The sequence below is a fragment of the Callorhinchus milii genome, unplaced genomic scaffold (assembly GCF_018977255.1).
Source record: "Callorhinchus milii isolate IMCB2004 unplaced genomic scaffold, IMCB_Cmil_1.0 Scaffold1, whole genome shotgun sequence".
In the NCBI taxonomy this organism is placed as follows: Eukaryota; Metazoa; Chordata; class Chondrichthyes; order Chimaeriformes; family Callorhinchidae; genus Callorhinchus; species Callorhinchus milii.
Genome location: NW_024704742.1, coordinates 17,759,765 through 17,782,857, shown reverse-complemented (window position 1 = coordinate 17,782,857; position 23,093 = coordinate 17,759,765). Strand labels below are relative to the sequence as shown.

At 42.8% G+C, this 23,093-nt stretch overlaps 1 protein-coding gene across 1 annotated transcript in view; it reads right to left on the bottom strand.

Annotated features, from left to right (window-relative positions):
• Window positions 1–7,136: 7,136 nt before the first annotated feature.
• The window catches only part of sorcs2 (sortilin-related VPS10 domain containing receptor 2), a 312,610-nt gene continuing 296,653 nt past the window's right edge, over window positions 7,137–23,093 (bottom strand). The window contains exons 22-28 of the mRNA XM_042339423.1: window positions 22,889–23,012; window positions 21,458–21,570; window positions 18,773–18,898; window positions 17,692–17,791; window positions 15,119–15,221; window positions 8,942–9,099; window positions 7,137–7,828 (exon numbers count right to left, since the gene is read on the bottom strand). Of these exons, the coding sequence (XP_042195357.1) occupies window positions 7,764–7,828; window positions 8,942–9,099; window positions 15,119–15,221; window positions 17,692–17,791; window positions 18,773–18,898; window positions 21,458–21,570; window positions 22,889–23,012 (789 nt within the window). The 3' untranslated portion in view covers window positions 7,137–7,763. The remainder of the gene's footprint in view (window positions 7,829–8,941; window positions 9,100–15,118; window positions 15,222–17,691; window positions 17,792–18,772; window positions 18,899–21,457; window positions 21,571–22,888; window positions 23,013–23,093) is intronic.

Genomic DNA, 23,093 nt, shown 5'->3' with positions numbered 1-23,093 from the left:
GGCGTCATATACTCACTGAGGAATTACCACAGGTGTTTCTGCAGAAGTGATCATATTGGAAATGCAGATCTAAAGTTTCTCTGGTGATCCCCATGACTTGTAATGACTTAGCCACAGACTGGCTCTGAAATAAACCTAACCTAACTTGAGTTACAAACCTAACCAGCTGACTGACTGAAGTTAAAGGGTCAATTAATTTCTACTTGACTTGGGAGAAAACAGTAATCATAGCTGAACATTACTGCAATTCCATCTATATTTTACGTTCTTAAAGCTGACCTCTTTACTGCTGACTAGGTAGAGTGGTAACCACCAAAGCTGAAAGTTGTTGAGGGAGCGGTTATATAGCAATAATCTCATTGACATCACAGCACTGTCTTATCTTCCCTTTTTAAAAAACAAGTATTTGATGGAATTTGTATGTGCTGTTCGTGAGATTTAAAAACAGTCTCTCTCAATTTGTCATTTTCATGCTTCATAAATACACTAAAACCTTGGGCAGTCAGACCATTGGGGCTAGTCCAATCCTGCAAACCAGAATTTCAGAATAAATGCCGGGTACAGCATTTACCAGCTTTTTTCAGTGCCGAAAAATATCAGTAGTGGCATTGTAATTATTTGAATTCCGTGAGCAGAAGATAGCTCACTCAAAGTCAGTATCCCTGGCCACTAAAGGATATTAAAAAGGATGATGAGGGTGAAGGGGGGAGGGAGGGATACACGATAGGAGAGTGGGCTGATGGGAGTCTAAAAGCATGTGGGCCCATGGACATTTATTAAAAAATGCCATTTGGGAACCTTGTCTGGCTAGGAATGAATTCCCGGAAATCCAGAGTCCGGTAAGTCGGGGGTTTACTGTATATCCCTAGCATGAGCTTATTCTCAGGCATGGTTGCTATGATAACAACACAATGCAAAATCAGTTGTTTTGCAGTGTATATGTTTATACATACATTTAGTAATCTAATAACCATCATGTTAACAGTATTATTACCTCTCGTTTACCTGCCTTCAAAAAGATAAAGTTTATTATGAATTACCTAATCTATTTGTGTGGCAGCAATAAGTATTTGGTCATATTAATTCTGCGCTGGGTCTGTTAATGAGAAATCAATCATATATCCATAGCTGTAATACATTATATGACAGAGTTTCATCGTGGACTTGGCAGTGAATGAGCAGCTTTCTGTGTTTTGAGTGGCTCAACTGTATCTTACTCGTTTGCCAAAAACGCCTCAGGCTAATATTCAAAGATGTGCCATCACTGGAGCCATGGTCATTAGCTATCTCAGTAGAGTGCATTGAAACCTGGAAATATGCCTTGATTCTAGGGCCCATTTCCTCTTTACTTTTTAGTTTTTTTTTTACATTAGCAAAATTTGTATTAAAATGTATTGGTGCAGGGGAATACAGTATATTGTCTCAAGCGTTTAAAGTTATATGTGAAACAAAGTTACCAAGTTTACAGAAAAAGCAATCAGAAAATGTAATAAAGTTAGTTCTCAGTTCTGTAGTTGCATGCATGCATGTACTTTCTTTGCTGTTGTAAATTATTTTGAAGTTTGACTGCACGATTCCTTTTTGTTGGATTACCTCGGTAAAGGCATAAATTGACAAGACAGGAGCTACACACTGCTCCCCTCAGTGACCTCAGTTTCAGAGCTCGAATTATCCTAATACAGTTAAAGATGCAAGGTGTGAAATGGGAATCGTTTCAACCGCCGAACAATCAGATAACCCATTAGAGCATCCACTGCCTTAGATTTATGGTGCTGAGGTTAACAGTTTGACATGAACAGAAGTTTACATTAATCCTTCCCCATGTTCGGGAGACCTTCTAAGAAGGGTGACTGAGCTGTATCTGCTGAACTAATACCTTAAAAGCATTCTTACAGAAACCAAACGAAGTCTGTCGTGATTACATGTCTGGAAGCCTGGAAGCTGACCTATTCTCATTTTAACTCTTCAGGGTGTATTCTGCTCCCTGAGCTGCGTGTGGTGTATTTGTTCTTGTCTCTTCTATCCAGTAGGATTTGGGAATTTACTTTGGGCTCTACATAATGTCAAGGTATCAATAACAGGACATTAAAGATATCAACTGAAATTATACCTTAAAATTGTACTTTTTGAGGGCAGGCAATTGTACTTTTTGTGGGCAGAAATGCACACTCTTTCCCTGGAGTCACCACCCTGCTTACTTAATTCCAGTATTTAGGTGCCAAGGTTCCAATTGCAAAGGTTCAAGATCGAGGTTTACTGACCAGAGATTAGCACCGACATTAACACATGTACCTCAACGAGCACACAGAGCAAAATACCTCCCGTAAGGCATTCTCTATTTTCCAGTTTCTAGGTCAGAAGTTCTTGCGAAAACTGGTTCAGTTTAAGATTTTATGATCCAAACACAAGATCCTGCAGGATATTTCTTCCAATTATGTGCAAAATAAATTTTGAATAAGTGTAGTTCAATCTGAGTACAAGTCCTATTCTTAAATGCCAACTTTAGTGTCATTCAGACACTATTCTAAATGATTATTTTTAAGAGTTTATGTTTGTTTCAAGCTGCATAATTTCTTTTCCTCCACCACACTGCCTGTGAACGTTTCTTGGCTTTCAAGAGGTGCTTCCTTCACAAGGCTAGGTCAGTGTATATCACTTAAAGATTGATCTTTTGATCAAAGTTAATTTGGATTAACTACATAAAGAAATTGAGGCACAAATGGTAGACCTGTGTCAAATTTAGTCAGAGTTTCAGCATTGAAATTAATTATATCTTTCTGAAAAAATTTGCTCCATTTCAAAATCAGTGGACCATCCCATTACAATGAGAATAAATGCCAAATAACCCATTATGGTTTGAAATATGCTGATAATCTGTGTAAATCAATGAAAAGGTCTTTGAGCGACAGTTCCACTGTGATGTAAATACTCTCTGTTTTATATGCAAGATTAGCATAGCTCTGCACTGTATCTAACCTTACTGATTTTTTAAAATCCTACGTGAGAATAACAGACATCATGTATAAACCAAACCCGTAAACGATGATCAATTATTTCTGCACCTTAGTGTTTTTGTTACTTTTACCTGTAAACGGTCAATGTCTTTTTTTATGTATGATGAGCCAAGTCATAGCAGGTTCTTGATGCAATCCAAAAATGCATTGTATATTACAATAAAGTGACTGAATAATACAAAATAAACAGATTTTGAGTTATTGTGATGTTTCAGCAACACGCAATTAGAAACACTGCCTTAGTATAAGAAATGGCGCACAATCCTTTTGAGATGGTCTTCATGAGCTTGTGGCCTTAAACGTCGATCTTGAGACATTGAGTCATATTATTCACATTTGTTATTAACATATGTAGACTTGGGTTAATGTGTCGTCCGCATACATGTGGAAGTTCATCCCATGTCTGTGGATGACATCGCCAAGAGGGAGCATTTAACTGATCAAAAGAAGGGGTGAAGGATGAAGTACCTTGGGATACCCCGCAGGTGACCATGAGGGGGCAGGAAGAAAACACATTTGCAGAGATGTAGTGATGGTAATGAGTCAAGTAGGATTCAAACCAGGAAAGTGCGGCCCCACTTAGATGTTTCTGTAACCCACAAAAACAAGCATTGTTGGTGGTAGCTTTGAGTTTGTTATTACATGTAATTAAAAGCAAAACCAGAAAACATGCAATACTCTGAAATGGAGTAAAGGAACCACTTGTGCAATTTGGAGCCACATGTTTATTAAACAGAATTTCAAGTGCATTTTGTTCACACAAAGGCATACCCTTCGATGCAACTGAATACACAGCCATGTTATGTCGTATGTGAGAAGGAAGCTTGTAGAAATTAATTATGGCTTGGACATTAAAATCCAAATATAAAGTCCAAACATATCCTGTTAAACAAAATTAAGCACTGTGTTCAGTCATTTATGTGCACATTTCTGTTCTGTAAAAACGAATACATACATTGAGGATTAAAAGATTAACCATTAAACACTGTGCAATCAGATCACAGGTTTTTGTTGACAAACACCTCCAACCAAATAAATATACAGAGTTCATCTCTTTGTCATAAGTCTACAAACACTGCTATCACTACAAAGTCAATATGAATTGGGAAATCATATACAAAATGTACAGTTAACTGGTTCAACAAGTAATGTGTTGTGATACAGCCCATTCCTGCAGAGGAAACAATCTGCTTTCTCAAGACATGGATAACTTCAACCAGTGAGGCAGAGCTCCCAGCAAAGAACACATAGGCATTCTTCATTATTTTGTTTTAAACCAAATCAAGTGTAGCCATCGTCACCATGTTTATGAGGGGTGTGGGTTGTTGCATGTAATCTGCAAGTTGAACTACATTAAAAATGGATTTTCAAAACGAATCTCTTGACAAAACAAATCAAAGTGGTGATTTGGGGACTCTGCAATTGTTGTCTGGAGAATTATATCAAAGATGGAAAAATAAATAGACATGCAATGCACAGATTCTTTCAGAGTCAGTGGAGGCAGGATAGGAGAAAGTTACACAGGGCATTGGCAGAACAATTCAAGTCTACCGACTGTGCAATGCAAGTCCAACCAATCCAGTGAGGTACATTATCCCACTAATGACAAGCCATTATCTGGGTTGTCACCAAGGACTTCATCCACGCTGTGATGTGGCTGGACTCAATGGAGTACATTCCCCAATAATTTTTACATGAATTGAAATAAAATTCTTAACCCGGGCTCCGTGTGAAGCTCTGTCACAGTTTAACACTCCAAGAACCTACCGCACATGAAGGGTGCTTTATAAAAACAAGTTGTCGTTCTTTTCCAACCACACAGCTCTGGGCTGGAATTTTCACGACTCTTCGCAATGCCACCCCACGTACAACAGAGGGCAATCTTTCATAGGGTAGGGCTGGAATTGGTTTGTTTCTCCTTTGTTTTCCCTTCACTGCTTCCATCAATAGATCTGGATTGCTGGCCCAGATTGGAGCCCTGGGCTTCGGAGATGTTCAGTGGCTCACTGCCAAGTTTACAGAAAACATGAAACCGGGTTAATGCCAATTTCAGGGCTGTCCAACGAACCTGTTGGCGATGGAATCTGTTTTCATCAGCTAAATTGAAGTACCTCATGGAGGAGAGAGCATTCAAACTGAAAGGAGTGGTGGGAAAGTCCACCTCTTTCCCACTGCAATCACCAGATTTCTCCAACATTCACAGAGTAGCATTAATTGTAATCTTGGAACAGTCCATGGTTTGCAATTCGAACAAAATCCCAGCAGCAGCAGCAGCAGGAGGCACAGTAACACGAAGAACTCAAGTCAGAAAGACAGGGAGGAACAGAAACCATTGAGCTAATGAAAGAGAAAGCTGGACCTGACATAAGCTGAGATAAATCCAGTCCATGATCAATACAAACAGACTTTGTCCCACATTCTCCACAGTTAATATGTCCGACTTACTCTCGGTTGGTAACATCAGAAGATGGATGTCACATCCATTTGTTGTCAGGATGATATTATCAGCAGTGGTTGACATGGGCCGAGGTGTACAGCTCATTCACTGACCTCCATTTAGTGTATGTTACAGGGCTCAATGGTGGTGCCGACAGTTGAAACCCTGTCAGGTTGGTATGGCTATTACACATGTCTTTAAATGGAAAGACTCCACACTTGAAAAGGTCAGTGCAGTAATGAGACAGGACTCAAATGGCTATGACCCCCCCCCCAATTAAAAAGAAACACTCAGTACAACTACTCTATAACCCAATCACAGATTTAGGCAGACCGCATTTACACATTTCAGTGGATCACATACGAATGTGGCCAGTATTTACGTGGAACTTAAATTGTGTATTAAACATCGGGAAAAGGGGAAAGGAGCATCACAGACTGATTCTATCCTCACCTCGATGTCTGCTCGTATATCTTGTGTTGGACTCACTTATTTGCGATCAGGAGCAAGAACCTGACTGATTGTTCACATCACTGACCCGGGGCTCTGAGACCAGTTGTGCCAGACTATCTGCTGCCCTGTCCCAGATCAGCTAACACTGTGCAGCAGATCGGGATTGAACCCGGGACCTTCCAAATTTATACAGCTCAGCGAGCAACTGGATAAACTCACTGAGCCCTCAGAAGAGCCCGACAAGAAGAATTCATGCCGTAAGATCCTTAAATTGTTTGCTTGCTGGAAAGTGAGCAGAGCACTTTGGGGTATGATAAACAAATACTGACAGCAGCACTCTTTACCCTTCAGATGCACGTGTAATGGTTAGAAATGCATTGTGCATATCAGGCATGGCCTTCGGTACTGAGAGGAGACCCATCACACCTGGGGGCTAGACTTTAACTGCACTCAACAACAATTACCATATATACAGTGCATTCTGTTTTTGTGCTTGGGGAAAAAAAGATACAGAAGCAACTTCAAAAATTCTGGAACAAAAATCACTTAAACATATAAGAGATTAAAACTGGGATGATGATTCCTGTTGAAACAATGAAGGGCATTGCCAGTCTTGGGCAAAACACCAGGCTCCAGCAAAAATGGCATAATGCGAGTTAAACTGGAGAAAAAGCTTTTGAGAGAAAAAAGTTCCACCGAACGCAGACTGTGGGCATTGGGGAAATAGATTCACTTAAAGCTGCTTCACAACTCGGGCTGGAACAAGCAGTGATGTCAAATAAACAAGGCTTTGATAACTGCCAGAGGAGCTGAGCTGATGAAAAGCCAACAGATCATCCCAATAAAATGAACTTCCGATATTGTCCTCCAAGAAAAAAAAATTAGTAAAATCAAACTCTTCCAGCTGCTATGAAGAAACTAAACAAAACAGTGTTTGCTTTTATGTTAAGCCTGAATTTCTATTTTTTATGTTTTGGTCAGTTGGGTGCCTGATTTTCTAGAAATGTTTATCTGTTTTGTCTCCACGCCCAAGGGCTGCAAACAAATACCACAGCCCCAACATTTATACTCTGTACTGTTTTAGCATCACCCACGAACCAGAACACAGGATTGAACATTTGATATGCTGCAAAGAAAAAGCAGCAGGTTTCACAGGATAACAGAGCATAAGATAACAAGAGCAGGAATGTTATAGCAGTGGCTGGGAGGTGGAGGGGGGTGGGGGGGGGTGGGGGGGGGAAGATACAGAGAAACAGTATACAATTTTATGAAGCATTAGTGAAAACAGGACGGGGCGCTATAGAAACAACATATATTTGAGCAAACTTTAATTGTGTAAAATTCAAATAACATGTCAGCAAACGTTTCAGATGTTTCTTGGGAATGGAAATGAGGTGATAACTGTGTAGATGGGACTGCAACACTGTTTGTACACGTGATACAGGTCAGTCTTTCGAAACAAATATTGTGTAACGCAAACTTGTGCTTCTCAAAAAAGGCAAACAGGATGCAAGACGAGAATCGGAGAGATTCAGTTTATAACACATTGGAGTGACCTGATCCCTTACCTTCCCCCCCCCCCATCCGAACACAACTCATTCAAAGGAAGGTGTGGAGTGTGGTGCAGGAGAGATAGATAGCTTCACGGTTCCTCGCTGTGACGCTGTTCTCTGTGCAGGGGATGTTTATAACACACTGATGCTTGACTGGAGAAGGTTTAGTAAGCACTGGAGGCAAGATTTTCCCACTCAGTCCCGTCACCAATAATGTAGTTCATTTCACTGCCTCTCTTCCTCCCCTTCCCCAGAAACAACAAAATAAAATGGAGGTGAGTCTTAACGTTTCATCCATAGCAAACATCAGCTACTCAGGTAACTGTGCATTTCCCGGGAGTTTATGCTGAGAACCACAGCTGAGTGATTGCCTGTTTCATGGAGAAAAGAAAACATCGATTAGGTCCAGGGCATATTTTGCGCCACGATATTTAGCGACTGGATGGGGAGGTGTCAATGGGGCAATCCAATTTGGAATTACCTCCTCATTGAAACGTAGGCTTCAGCCTGTTTCTGATTGTCAGGAATGTTGTGAAACAGACATTAATGACAGTAACAATAATCCCTGCATTTGATACAGCGCCTTACAGCGTCACGAGGATGATTCTTATACACAAGGGTTCAACATGTGTCTATATTTAGAAATTTCTGTAATATGAATGACCTGGATGTGTTGGAGACCCCCACCCACCACAATGTAGTTCTCAATCCCGAAGTCTGTGAAGCTCAGTAAATACCACATTCCTCTCCTGACTGCTCCACAACCAGGCATCATTTTACAATCCAGCTCAGAGGCAGTAGGAACCGAGATTAGCAACCGAGCAGAGCTCCCAATAGGTTGTCTTTCCATATTCAGGTACTGCAGGAGTCACTTGTCACAAATTCCTCTGTGACCGTTGTAAATTAATGTCACATAAGCAAGCTCTTTCCCAGTGTCCAACCCACCACCTTGTAGCCTCCGAAATACTAACTGAGTGAAGGGTCCTGCATAACCTCAAGTTGTTTTCAGTTGCTCGGTGTTTTTATTTGTGACATTTTCAATTGTCGTTTTGGTTTTTTAATACAAAAATACAATGTTTCTTCTTTATAAACTATCCCCCATCTTCAGTCCCCTTGAACTTCATACATCTGGCAAAGTCTCAATTCCCAGGAGTCACCCTGCAAAGCTTCTGCAGATTGGCAGGAACCAGGGAGATTTGTTCTTATATTAAAAAGACATATAAGAAGGGTGGTCGAGGCCGATTCGATAACTATTTTTAAAAACGCGGTGGATGGGTATTTGAGGAGGACGGGTTTGCAGGGTTATGGGGAAAGGTCTGGGGAGTGGGATTGATATTAATTGCTCTATTCAAAGAGCCGGCACAAACTCGATGGGCCGAATGGCCTCTTTTTGTGCTGTACAATTCTATGATTGACTAAAAATACACATTTTAAAGAAGTACGTTTGGATAAAACAAACGAAATACAAACGAAATTCAGGCTACCTCTTCCATTTCCGAGTGTCTGGGAATCCAAATCATCATCAATAAACTCCTCTCCCTGGATGATGTTCTGAGTGTCTTCACTGTGATTAACAGGACTTGTCATCTCCTGTTCTTTCTCGTTGTGCATCTGAGCATAAACATTTCGCCCCGGTATCTTCCTGCAAGAGAAATCGAGAATATATCAACTGTTTATGGTCTGCTTGTACGCACTGGAGAGGGCACAGCGAACATTTGCCAGGACTTTGCCTGCAATGCAGTTAGAGGGAAGGCTTGATAAACTGGGGCTTTTTTTTATTTAGAGCTCAGAGACTGAGTGGGCAGGAATACATGATATCAGTACAAACTTAACTGCAAATCAGTGGAAAACAAAAGTGCACCAGGAAATGACAAAGAATGTATAAAAGATTAACGTTTCCATTTCAGAAACGTTACTGATGTGCAAGTGAGGGCAGAGGGAATTCTGTCTTTCATATTAATTTCATTTTAGCTTTCTGCTTGGTTTAAATACGTGCACTGAGTAATACTAAGAAGTTAAGGAACTATGCGTGTGGTTTTGACTGTCCCTGGAATAATTCTTTGATCTGAAGTACCTCGCCAGGTCTGGTGCAGCTGTGCATAATGTTGAAAGTATTCTTCAAATTCTGAGTTTCTTTCTTTGAGAATTGTTTGAGAAAGGTGAACTTTTGAAACCTTTCTAGTGAGAGATCTGAGAAAACTCAACAACAGAAAATGCAGAAAACAGATGAAGCCTCAAGTTTTTTAATTTCCTATTTTTTCTCTCGAGTCTGTGCACTGTGAAAAACACAGGTGGGCAGAAGCAATTTATCTAATCTTCCCCCCCTCCCCGCAAGGTTTGCAGGGCGGCTGTGAAAGATTAGATACAATTTACTTTATATAGTAAGCACTATAAGATTCATTGATGAGTTGAGAACTGCCATTTAAAGCAAATAAGGGTGAGTTTCCAGCATTTCATGAGCCATTCCTTGGTTTAAGGCTGCTTAGCCCCTGTGGTATTACTGATGCAACTAGTTCCAACAAAATAAAACCCTCAGCTAAGAGACGCTAAAAGCTACAGAACAATCTGTTGAATCAATTGTAGACTTTATTCGGGGAGAAATTTCATCTGGGTCTAGATTTATTTTCCATTTTCTGTTCATGCACAACTACACAGTCACTACCGACACTTAACAGTACTTCCTGCTAAACACTGCGTGATAATTTGATTGAGAGGGAGAGTGAGAGAAAGTAATTGAGAGAGATAGGAGGTGGGGGAGGGAGAGTGACTGAGAGGGGGGAGGTAGAGTGTGAGAGGGAAGAGAGACTGAGAGGGTGTGAGCAGGGAAGTGGAGAGAGTAATTGAGAGTGAGAGTGTGAGAGAAGGGGAGAGTGTGTGCTAGAGAATGTGTGAGAGAGGGAGTAGAGAGAGTGATTGAAGGAGAGAGTGAGAGAGCAGTGAAAGAGGAAAATTGAGGGCAGCGTTTTGGTTCACTGTCAGGACAGACAATCGGAGTCTCATGCAGTTTGCTCACCAAAAGCTCCCTTTTTCTCAAGCGAAAAACTTCTCAATGTCCTTCATTCCACCTCCCTCCCAGCACTACCTCTGTGACCTCCCAATCCACCTGTGTGATCTCCCGACTTGACCATTCCCTTTGCAGAGCAAACACTAGTTTCAAGGGGCTGAATGGCCTACTCCTGTATATATGTTCCTATGTTCTCACAGTATAGTGTCTCCCCAGCCTATCTGTCCCACTATCTCCATTTTGCCCCCCTACCATCCCGCTCTCTGGAGTTCCATTCCTGGAATCCCTCCTACTCATTCCCCCCCCTCTTTTAAGGCACTTCAAGACCTAACTCTGACCACGCTTTCAGTCCCCTCCCCATCCCACCTTTCGTCTCCCACCCCCAGCTCAGCTGCCCAGCCGACAGTGTCAAGATGTCCTTCCAACATGAAAATGTGCAATTGTTGTTACGTCTCTGGAAGAGAAACAAAATATTGCTTATGCGCCCCAAGGACCTTTCTCAAATAGGGAATTCGGCCCTCAGCAGCCAAAAGGTTGGATCAACCTGATCTAATAGAATGGTGGAACATGCTCAAGGGGCTGAATGGCCTACTCCTTTATATATGTTCCTATGTTCTCACAGTATAATGCCTATTCAGAACAAATTTTTAGGAAAAACAATTGAATCCATTTGACTCCTGAATAGCTATCATCTTCCAATCAGTTTTGGAGAATATATTGGTCAGTGCAGATGGACTATTCCATTGGGAGTATTTGGTTTACTGTGCTGGTGAAGCCAGACAAAGGGCAATACTGCCTTTTTAGGAATAGAGGCCACCTTTGAATGGTTGAAATTGAGAGATTGGGGAATATTTCAGGACTTTGTTTTTGATCAGGGATCAGTGAAGTAGCTGTAAAGAGCTTTATCCCCAGAAGCTTCAGTGGGTGCTGCAAAATACAAGGTCCTTTGAATGCAATGGATTTGATGGGATGAATTACCTTTTCTTCCTCAATCTTTCTTAGGTTATCACATCACTTGCACCCCTGAAGGTGTGGCTGGGGCACATAAGTTTTGCTGAGTGTCTACCTACTGTTTTTCACCTTTCTGAAACTAGATACAATACAAATTACATTTTTATAGTGCCTTTGACGTTGGGAGGACGTCCCAAGGCGCTGGACAATCAGGGATTTGGACCCGAGCTGGGGGTTGTGATCGGGGAGGGTGGAGGGCAGGGAAGGTGGCTGAAGGCTGGGTCGAAGAGTAGGGTTTTCAGATGTGCCTTGAAGAAGGCAAGGGAGGGAGCGAGGCAAAGGGGTTGTGGGATGGAGTTCCATAGGGTGGGAGCAGAAAAGCTGCAAGCCTGGCCACCTATGATGGTGGGCCAGGCGGGGGACGTGGAGTAGGCCAGCGCCTGCTGAGCAGAGGGAGTGAGAGGTTGATATGGGGTCAGCAGGTTGCAGAGGGCAAGACCGTGGAGGGCTTTGAGGGCGAGGATGAGGATTTTGAACCATCCTCGGGGATGGGGTGCCAATGGAGCTGGTCAAGGGTGGGGGTGATGGGGTCACGGAGCCTGGTGCAAGAGAGGACATCAGCTGCAGAGTTCTGGATGATCTGCAGATTGTGGAGGGAAGAGTTGGGAAGGCTGACAAGCAGGGAGTTGGCATAGTCGAGCCTAGATGTGATAAATGCGTGGATGAGGTTTTTTTTGGCAGTCTGAGGGTGAGGCAGTGTTGGAGCCAGGTAATGTTGCGAAGGTGGGGGAAGGCATAGTGGGTCATGGCACGGATGTGGGGTAGAAAGGACAGTTAAGGGTCAAACAAGACACCAAAGGTTCCAGACTGGCTCAGTGAGGTGGAGTGTACATCCTTGGGTGGTGATGCTGTCAGTGCCTGAGGTTTGGAGGCGCTGACAGGAGCCAATCAGGAGAGCCTCGTCTTGTTGACGTTCCACTGTAGAAAGTTAATTCTCAACCAGGACTTGATGTCTGACAGACATTCTGTCAGGCAGCAGTGGTCCGAGAGTCAAGGGTGGAGGCAGAGAGATAGAGTTGGGTGTCATCCGTAAGTTGACCCCATGTATGCGGATGATGTCATCAAGAGGGAGCATATAGATATTGAAGAGGAGGGGAACAACGACAGAGCCCTGAAGAACACCGCACAACACAGTGCGGGGTCTAGAGGAGAAGCTGTTTGTGGAGATGAAGTGGAAACAGTGTGAGAGGTATGATCTGAACCATTTAAGAGCAGAACCGTGAAGGTTGAAGTGAGAGGAGAAGCGGTGGAGGAGGATAGAGTGATCCACGGTATCAAAGGTCAGAGAGGTCAAGGAGAAAGGAGAAAGAAGGAGCCCTGGTCGTATGGACAAAATGTCATTTGTCACTTTGACCAGAGCTGTTTTTGTGCTGTGGGCGGCTCGGAAACCCAATTCGAGGGGTTCATGAAGGGAGTGGCAGGAGAGGAAGGAATGAAGCTGGGAAGCAACGACTCATTCCAAAACCTTGGAAAGGAAAGTTGGAGATGGGGCAGTAGTGTGAGAGCAGGGATGGGTCCATGGAGGGGTTTTTTAAGGATAAGAGTGATGACGGCTGTTTTTAAAGGGGTGGGAATGGTGTCAGTGGACAGGAAGAGATTTATGATGTCTGTGAGTAAGGGAGGTGAGGAGGTGGACCTGGGAAGTAATGAGAGGGATGGGGATGGGGTTGAGGAAGCAGGTGGTGGACTTCATCCATAGTGGTGGTGGTGAGTGAGGAGGGGAAGACAGGTTCAAAAGTGTGGAGCGATGGATGGATGGATAGGCCCTGGGGTGTGTGGGAGAGATGGGGAGGGGGTAATATTTGGAAGGACAGAGGCAGCTGAGCAGATTCCCTCGATTTTAGTTTTGAGGAAGTCTCGCATCTCCTCACAGTTGGCGTTGGGAGGTGAGGACGGGCGAGGCGTGAGGGGGTGGGTGGAGGAGCCGATTGGTAATGGAGAAGAGGAGCCTGGGGTTGTCCTTGGCCTCCAGATTGTCTTGGAGTAGAAGGACGATTTAGCCACGTCAAGGGTGGAGCGGTAAGATTCAATGAGGTCCATCCAAATCTGCCGATGGACAGTTAAGTTAGATTTGAGCGAGGTGTATTCAGCGCCATGCACCTGACCCTTGAGGGAGCGGAGGTGACTGGTGTACCAGGGTGACTTCCATGACTCGGAGGCGATTCAGGAAGTGAGGGTAACAAGGGCATCAAGAGTGGTGGAGAGGTAGTTGTAGAGGAGAGTGACTGAGAAGGATAGGTCAAATCAGGGGAAGCCCAGAGGGGAGGAGTTCAGATGACTCCAGGGCAGCGAAGAGGGGGTGGAATTGTTTTTCCAGGGAGGTTAGGAGATGGATGTGGGTTTGGTGGGGGTGGGGAGAGGGATTAGAAGTTAAGAGAGATGAAGTAGTGGTCTGAGATGGCTTTGTCAGTGATGGTGAAGTCCAAGACTCTGAGACCCCAGGTAATCAATCACCAGGTCAAGCGGGTGGATGTGAGGGGCAGAGTGGATGTGGAGGGAGAGGCTGTGAGAGGAGAGGGGAGAGGAGATGTCAGCGGAGATAGAGCAAGAGGTGGTGGTGATTAATTCCTTACTGACAGAACACCAGTGACCTGGATGCAGTTAAACATGATAGACTGTATAATTATTCCCTTGCACCTGGAAAGAGCCCTCAATGCATAGATATTGAGGGTTAGAGTGACCTTCAAAGTCAGTGGTAATTAAAGCGTAAGTGCTTCCAGCCTGTGAATGAGTAATAGCACATATTAGTCAGTCAGCATGTCTGCTGAGGTGAAGCAACACAGACACTAATGCCAAATTGTTCTTCACAAGTCAATTCTTTGGATATTAATACTGTAATATTCATCCTCCTGATCACACCTTGCTGCTGTTAGACAGCTGTTCCCACAAGACATTGTTACTGTTCATTGACATGGTTAAGAGAGATTGTGAGCAAAAATGTTATTTACCTTGGCTCGCGGTGAGATTAATTGCCCACGGAAAATAGGCTTGGGTTTGTTGCAAAAAGTTCCACTTTTTTAAAGTTGAGTGTAGGCCCTGATTGTAGGTTTTATCATTGTTTAGGTGTTGTGTAGTAATATGGATTGTATATATCTGTGTCATATATGCTTTTGTACTGATTCTCCATGAAATAGGGTAATCAATAATAATTCAGACTAAGCAACGATATCTCTACAGAAGGACAAACTCACTTCAAGAGGAATTTCACAAAATTCTGCATCATCTTGAATTTTAAGGCAATTGGTTTGAGGTATGAGCAGGAGTGGTTTAATGCTTCAGGTCTCCCAGTTACGGTCTGTGCTCTTTTTTCAGTTTAGCTGGAGAAGCAGCGGGAATCTTGCCAGACAGTGTTCTCAATGGCAAGCTACATGTTTTTAGTTGGTTAAACTCCAGTAGTACCTGAACACATCCCACGCTTCCTGATAACCTGTGTCTAATATTCTCCAGAATTAGGGTGCGTCCCTTCAGGAGAATGCGCATTCCATTCCAAACACGGGAATTTCCATGTCCAGGTGACATGCATATGTGGAACTCGCAGTCTGGTTTGCACATCCTTAAACACAGTGATGGGTTTCCACGTATGTCTGACACACATCTGACAAGAAAACAATCTTCTTGTTCTCAGCACACCTCGTGCAGCACTCACCTCTTGAACTTGTGCAGGATGAAACCCCCCACTCCGAGCAGGCAGATCACAAACATGATTACTATAATCAGGACGCCTCTCCCTCCAATGATTTTCTGGGAAACTAAAGAACCAAAATGTCAAGTATGAACGCAAGCAAAATATTAATTTAAAAGAAAAATTACATGGTGACATTTGGTCCAGGAAAGTGCAGCTAACAGGTTAATGTGCTTGCCCACAAAACACACAGTCACTGCACTTTATGTGGAGCCCTGAAGCTCAGTGGTTAGAGCACCAGCCTCGCAAGCGGGAGACGTGGGTTCGATTCCCAGCAGGACGAAATGTTGGGCAAGTTTCCTGATTCCACACCCCTTTGTTTACCTAGAAGTAAGTAGGAACCCGGGTGTTAGTCAATTGGCGGATTGCTTTTCTGGCGTAATAATTCCTTCAAAAGAAATTAATAATAATAAATTGGTCACTTCAATCCCTGACTGTTTGTGGGACACTGCTATGTGCAATTGGTGATGCGTTTCGCCCACAAAAATATACCGTCAATTTACTTTACAGTGTGTCCTGTGAAGCACTTTGAGACATCCCGAAGACATGATAAGGCGCTAAATCAAAATAATAATAATCCTTGCATTTGATATAGCACTTTTCTTGTCTTCTAGTCGTCTCAAAGCGCTTCACAGAATATGCTGTAAAGTGAATTGACTGTATATTTGTGGGCGAAACGCAGTACCAATTGCACACAGCAGTGGCCCACAAAATGCTTTGGGATGTCCACCAGTCACGAAAGTTCTATATCAAATGTAAAGAATAGGATTATTATTAATAGCAAAACACAACATGGCAGGCAGTGATGCTTCAAAGACGTATTTTTGGGACAGTTTGTTATTTAGGTAGCTACTACATATGTTGAAGGCAAAAAAAGGGTTAATTACATCCCAGGGATTTATGCCCAGAAAAAATAAAAATTCTGGAAGCAAAAAATGAATTATGCAAAATTACACCTTTTTTAAACAATTTAAATACCATATAGCACAATTGTAGCATCTTTAGAAAGATATGGTGGACAGTTTTCATGAATTTTGTCTTTCTATACCACATCTTATCCCCAAAACTATCAAAGTGCTTTATCATCAACTTATCCAAGATTGAAACCGAAAACAAAACAAAGGGATATTATACGTCCTTGTTCGGTAGAATCATATGCAAGTTAATAAAATTATTGTGCAGATAATTTAATTACCAAAATATACAGTCAGTATATTCTGTGAAGCACTTGAGACGTCTTGAAGACAGTCTCTATATCAAATGCAAGGATTACTATCATTCCAGATATATAGTATCTTTCTTTAATACCAGGTATGAAAGCAGAATAATTTTTTTTGATAACTAGCGTAGAAGGTAGAAGCCAAGAGAAAAAAAAATGGTTTTAACTTCACATATTCACTTGTAGACTCTTCCCAGTACATTGTCCTAGTGCGCACCCTCCACGCCCCTCTCCACCACCTCACTATACTTGCTGGCCTTCAATGGCCAGAGATATCAATTTAACTCTGTTTGAATCCGGTGAGCAGAACAACAACAACAACAAAATTACATTTATAGAGCGCCTTTCACGTCGGGAGGACGTCCCAAAGCTCTGAACAGTCAGATGTCGGGGCCCGAGCATGGGGGAGGGGTGGTGTAGGGGTGAGGGAAGGCAGAGGGGTGGGAGGAAGACCAAAGGCACGGTCGAAGAGAAGGGTCTTGAGACCAGCCTTGAAGGAGGCAAGAGAGGAACCGAGGCGAAGGGACCGTGGGATAGAGTTCCAGAATGTGGTGGCAGAGAGGCTGAAAGCCCGGCCACCGATGGTAGGGCGGGAGACATGGAGCAGACCGGAGCCCACTGAACGGAGGGAGCGGGCAGGTTGGTAAGGAGTCAGCAGGTCAGAGAGGTAGGAGGGGGCAAGGCCATGGATGGCCTTAAAGGTGAGGATGAGGATCTTGAACTCGATCCTCTGGGGGATGGGGAGCCAGTGGAGTCGGGTGAGGGCGGGAGTGATCGGGTCACGGAGCCTGGTGCGTGAGAGTACACAAGCTGTAGAGGTTTGGATGATCTGCAGCTTGTGAAGGGAAGAGCTCGGAAGACCGATGAGGAGGGAGTTCCCGTAATTAAGCCTTGAGGTAACAAATTTTTCGGCCACGGAATTGCAATTACACTTAGTCGGAAATTCTGGCCTGCCGGACCAGATCTCCACCAGATGTATGTGTGAAATTAGGCGGGTGAGTAATTGCGTAATTCCCTGGGCTGTAGCTAATCTTCCATTTTACATACAAATATTCATTAAATGTGATTAAACTAAGATTTAGATTGTGTGCGGTGATTAAATGCTCAACATTTAATCACTGCACACCAATACCACGTAACTTGCCATAGGATACTCCCAATCCTCAAAAATGTCTGGCATTCTGCAAGGAACAGTGACTGATGTTACATATTGGTCTGTTTTTGTTTAATAAAGAATGTGTTGCGCACCAGTGTTACTAAGTAGCCAGCTATTGACACAATTCAGCCCCAACTACCATCTCACTGAATGTACTCTTACCTGCTCTATAATCCGCCAGTGTAACAGTTACGTCCACCCCTGGTTTCAAAGAAAATGTGACCTGGTTTTCTGTCAAGACTTCTATCAAGGAATCAATACCCTGGGAAAACCCAATAAAAATACACTGTCACATCTCAGCACACAGGAAATTGAGGAACATCTCAAATTTCTAGAGCCCTGTTAATCACAACTTTATTTCTATGCAGAATTCAGTACAAATCTTCACTTACCTTACTGTGCATAATTTACTTTCCATTACAATGGATGGTCTAAAAAGTGAAGCAGCTCAACAGTAGACTCAGTTCACAATCAATTATTACACTTGAATCAATTCCCCGAGAAACACTTTGAGATGTCTCAGAGTTCTAGGTGCTATACATATCACATGTAAGGTTTATTATTGTTCCGAGATGCTAACCCTCTTAAAGGTTAATTAACAGGTATTAATACAAGTAGCAGTTGTATATCAAATACAAGAATTGTTTTTACTGGTAGCAATGTTTAAAATATCTGCCTGTTTATTAACTCTTGCATTGCATCAGTATATTTATAGCTTCCAGCACTGAATGCTAGCTTCTTCCACCTAACACAAGTCATGACATCATCTTTATAGCAAGCCTTAATTATGGATTATGGACCTAACCCACCACGTTATACCATGGTTGACCTGTATATGCACATTTTTTGAAGATACGAGTCTCCCCTTACTGTCACTATACACATCTTGAGAAAGGAACTGAAATCCACAAGTACATTCAGGTAACCTCAGCAGCTCTGTTACTGTAATCCACAATACAGAACCCCAACCCCCTCCAAATTTAACACATCAATTTGGGTCCAGTTAGGAGAAGCTTACACTTTTATTTATTCATTTGATTATAACTAAAGAAAACAGTGCAATTGTCGCCAATTTTAATAAAGTGTCACCAGAAGCTGCAAATACCATCTGCAGATGCCTCTGCCCCAGTTTCAGGGCTATGCTGACTCACCCCTTACAGTGTCTGTGAAAATAGCCACCCCTGAGCCAACACCAAAGGTCAGGCTGTGAATATTTGAAGGCTTAAGCTTCAAATGGTATTACCTTGTCCATGCTTGTGCTTCTTTTCTGCTTGGGTTTATCTGGTGGTGGAAGCAGGTACAGCTCCGCAGTGGTGGGCAGGCCCACTCTCACCACCGTCAGCAGCAGCTGCTCAGAGAGGCCTGTTGCCTACAAAAGACAATGAATGTTGGATGCTGCATTGTATTTTTCACTCTGAGATTTTGTGCAATGTCAATTGCAGAGGAACTTCAACTGTCAGCAATGAACAGCAAGGTGGATAACCCCACACCATACCACTCGACTCACTTCCCTGCCTCTGCCTTCCCCACTCTCGCCATCATTCTCACTCAGCACCTCCTGCCCCCCCACACACATACCCCCGTATCTCTACACAGATTACTTCAGGTCACTGCTGATGGCTCATCAACAGGACATGCAGGCGGAACCCAGGCAGTCAAGAGGAGCAGGGATTCTTCCCACTCAATTCCTGTTAACTTTGCAGTGCAGTCCTAGTTGGACAAGTAGCAGGAAAGCTTGCCGGACAGTGGTTTTAGTTGGTTAAATTCCTCAAGCCTTGGCTCTTCCCAACTTGTGCCTAATGGAATTAGATAAGAAGGGTTTGTCCTTCCAGTGGAAGAGTACATATTTCATTCCAGACACAGGAATTTCCAATCAGTTGGGTTTGAATACTCTTAACATGGTGATGGATTTCACGTGTCAGACATTCTGTGAGAACAGAGAGAATGAGGTTGAGTAGGACCTTGTTTACCTGCCAATTTCAATTCGCCATGGGAGTGATACAACGGAGGACTCTTGCCCTCCACAGGTGAGTGGAGAGTGCTCCGTTATATCACATAATCAGCACTACTCTAAAAGGCTTTGCTTTAGCAGGCTCAGAGTCCATAAAGAACAGTAATGAAAAGATCATTACAAAATTGGAGAACTGAATATTCATAAGGCAACAGGACTAATTGACCTAAATCCAAAAGCACTTATGCAAATGAGTGTAGAAGTGGGATGAATTTGTGGCTAAATTAGTTTCAGCTCATTAAACACAGTTTAGTAATAGTTGATTAAAAAAAAGTTAAATATTTCATTTTTTTTAAAAAAATTGTAAATATGATCGTGGGAATTGTAAGCCTGTGAGCATGACAGCCACAGTGGAAAAATCACTGACATCCATCATAAAGTAAGATATTTATAAGAATTACAAGTTTTACAAGAAAAACAATAATTCCAAGTCAACATCAGTCAATACATGAAAACACGAGTCATGGTGAACAAATGGATTAGAATTTTATAGAAATGTAATAGAATGACTCTTTTAGCAGGCAGGCATTTAATAAGCGATATCTCACAAGAACTGATGTACAATGTCCTGGGAAAGGGATGATGTTACACTATGTATCAGATAGTAAATTGACAAAATGAAAGGAAACAAAGGGTAGGGATCGGCTGGCAGTATTTTCTGTCACTCAATTGCCTGTCTTTAAGGCAGTCTGCAGTACAACTTCACAGGCACTCCCAGTATTATGGTGCTTTGTTCAAGTGGCCATTTAGACAGAGGGGCAACTGTCAAGTCACATTGTCCAAAAATACAGAGTTTAAGGAAGTTGACCCTGACTATTTCACCCCTTCAGTTTAGTGCCTCTTCACTGTTACTGAGAATAGCTAATTCCTGGATATTTCTACTTTCCATTACCCAGCCCCACACCAGGCAGCTGTGCACACTATATTGCACGTGAATGGGAGATAAAACCTTTCTGATGGAGCTCTAACCCAGTGAAGCATCAAGAACTTTCAATGCTAATAATTTTAATTGGAAAAAACAGTGACCAGAGAAACACCTCAGGGATGGGGCTCCTGCTTTCTCGCTTCATGTAGAATGTATGAGTTCACAGATGATGCCACATTGCGTTGGGTAAACAATCTCTGAAGTGAAGCAGTCAAATAGGAATTTGTCAATTGCTTATCTGGAAGAGTGATGTGGGGTGTGCATTTAGAGTAGAAAAAGATGTAAAATAGGCAGCTTGAATCTTTTCATTCAGACATCAATGTCAGAGTGAGCAGTGAAATAGTGACAGGGGACAGGAATCTAATAAATCAAATGCATGAATAATACCATGGTTATCACATTAGCCAAACCTGCAGTCAATAATCAGCATTCGACTCAGGAGGCACTCCACTCCTTTCCACCTTTCAGAGTTTCGTGGTAATGACTGCTGACTGTTTGAAATGAATTTTTGGGTCATGTGTTCAAAATATTATAAGCCACTTTTTCCCACGTATTGCTTTGGACCATATTGTTTTGTACAAGTAAGGAATCCTGTCATTCGGTTGGAGAGATGGATTGAGTTAGGGTAAGAGCAGGCATGGAATTTGCAATACCGGCTGGAACTCTCGGGATTCTGCTCAACCTGACCATTTGTGGATGAGTCTTCGTTGTACTTTGCCTTGCCCTTGCCCTCTGGAACACTCTCCCCAAATCCCTCTGTCTCCCCCCCTTCCTTCTCTGCTTTGAAATCCTGCATGAAGACTTGCCTCTTTAATTATGGTTTTGGCCAACTGTCCAGTTCCCTATCAGCTCGGGCACCCACTCAATTTTTGTAAAGTAAAGTGAGCTATTTCAGTGTTAATTGTTGACATCCTCCCGACGTGATAGGCACTATACAAATGTAATTTTTGTTGTTGTTATTTGGACAAAAGTCATTGTTTATCAGCGAGTACCTTTGCTAAGATCCTCGATATGACCCGGCCAATGTCTTCCCTCCACTCTGGCACATTCGGATTGCAACTGTCTATGTTCTCAGAGAACACGAGAGGCAGAACCTCCAGCTGGTCTGAAAGGGAAATGCATGTGTAACTCCTCTGCAGTGTAGAAAGAGAACAATGCACTATTTAAACAGTCACCATATCCCTGCTTTCTTTCTGGCAAATATTTACTTTCCTTGTGTTTGAGGAATAAGAATTTCTTTGTCACACAACTGAAATTCTACATGGTATTCGCCGTTGCTGCTAAAACTTGCTTCAGACTGATCTTCAAACTGAAACTGCATTTCATAATCTTCCAGAATTCTGCATGATCTTAAATGTTAAGAAAATAATAATAATCCTTGAATTTGATACAGTGCCTATAATGTCACAAAATGCTTCACAACGTTTCCATAATGTGTAGTGACTGTGTATTTGTTGGTGAATGCAGCAGCCAATTTGCGCACAAGAACCGTGAAGTGAATGACAATATGAATAGTGCTCTGGAGTCTTTAGTGCCCATCCCAACAGAACCTTGATTTTGAAGAATGGAAATGCACTGCTCCCCCAGCCCTGTACTGTAGTGTCAGCTTTGACTATGAGCTCAAAGTGCTGATATGGGCTTGGACCCACAACCTTCTGACAAACAGGCAAGAGTGCTACATACTAGGCCAGGCTGACACACTGGTCCCAAAACCAAAACCGTATTTCAGGTCTTTGAAGACATCTCATGATGTCAACATTTAAGTGGCTCAGGGATGAATTTGAACATGACTTACATCTTTTAGTTTGTGTGAAAAAGTTTGCAGACCATTTGTCAACAAACATGTTTCAAGCTCTGAACAGGTAAAGGCTCAGAGTCTGAGCAAAACCATTACTGTAGGTTATACAATGGGCCATTGATTGAAATCTTGCATGTAATCTGATATATTCAGAGATATTTTAAGATGTACTATCTCCAAATTGCACTCGTTTATTTGATCGACCAAATCTAAAATGTGACGATTTGTAACCTGTCTCCATGTAGAACTGTCCACTCCCTCCACTCAGCGGGCTCTGGCCTCCTCCATATCCGATCTGCCCCACCATTGGCAGTCAGGCCTTCAGGCTTTCTACCGCCACCCTTTGGAACATCCCACAGTTTCTCCACCTCGGTCCTTTCCTTGCCTCCTTCAAGGCAGGTCTCAAGACCCTCCTCTTCGACCGTGTGTTCGGTCACTGTGCTACCCCTACCCTCCCTGCCCTCCAACCCTCCTGATTCCAACCACCAGCTCAGGTCCAAATCCCTGTCTGTACTTAATAAGGACCCTACCCTGAGTCACAAATGGAGATGCTTCTCAGTATCTAGAAGTATATCACGCTGACATGGCGGAAGAGGAGGGAATAACTGACACGAGAGCTTCTTACCGAAGACAGTCACCACTTTGGAGTCCTGAACCATGGAGCTCCCACAGGAAGCCTGCACTGTGATCTTAATCTGCCCATTTGCATTGAAGCTGGTCAGAATGCTGTTTTCCAGGGAAAGGCGAGGCTGTAGATAAAGATACAGAAAAACAGAGAAATGGACAGCAATTTAACAACATACTTTAATAGTATTTAATAGAAGAGGTAT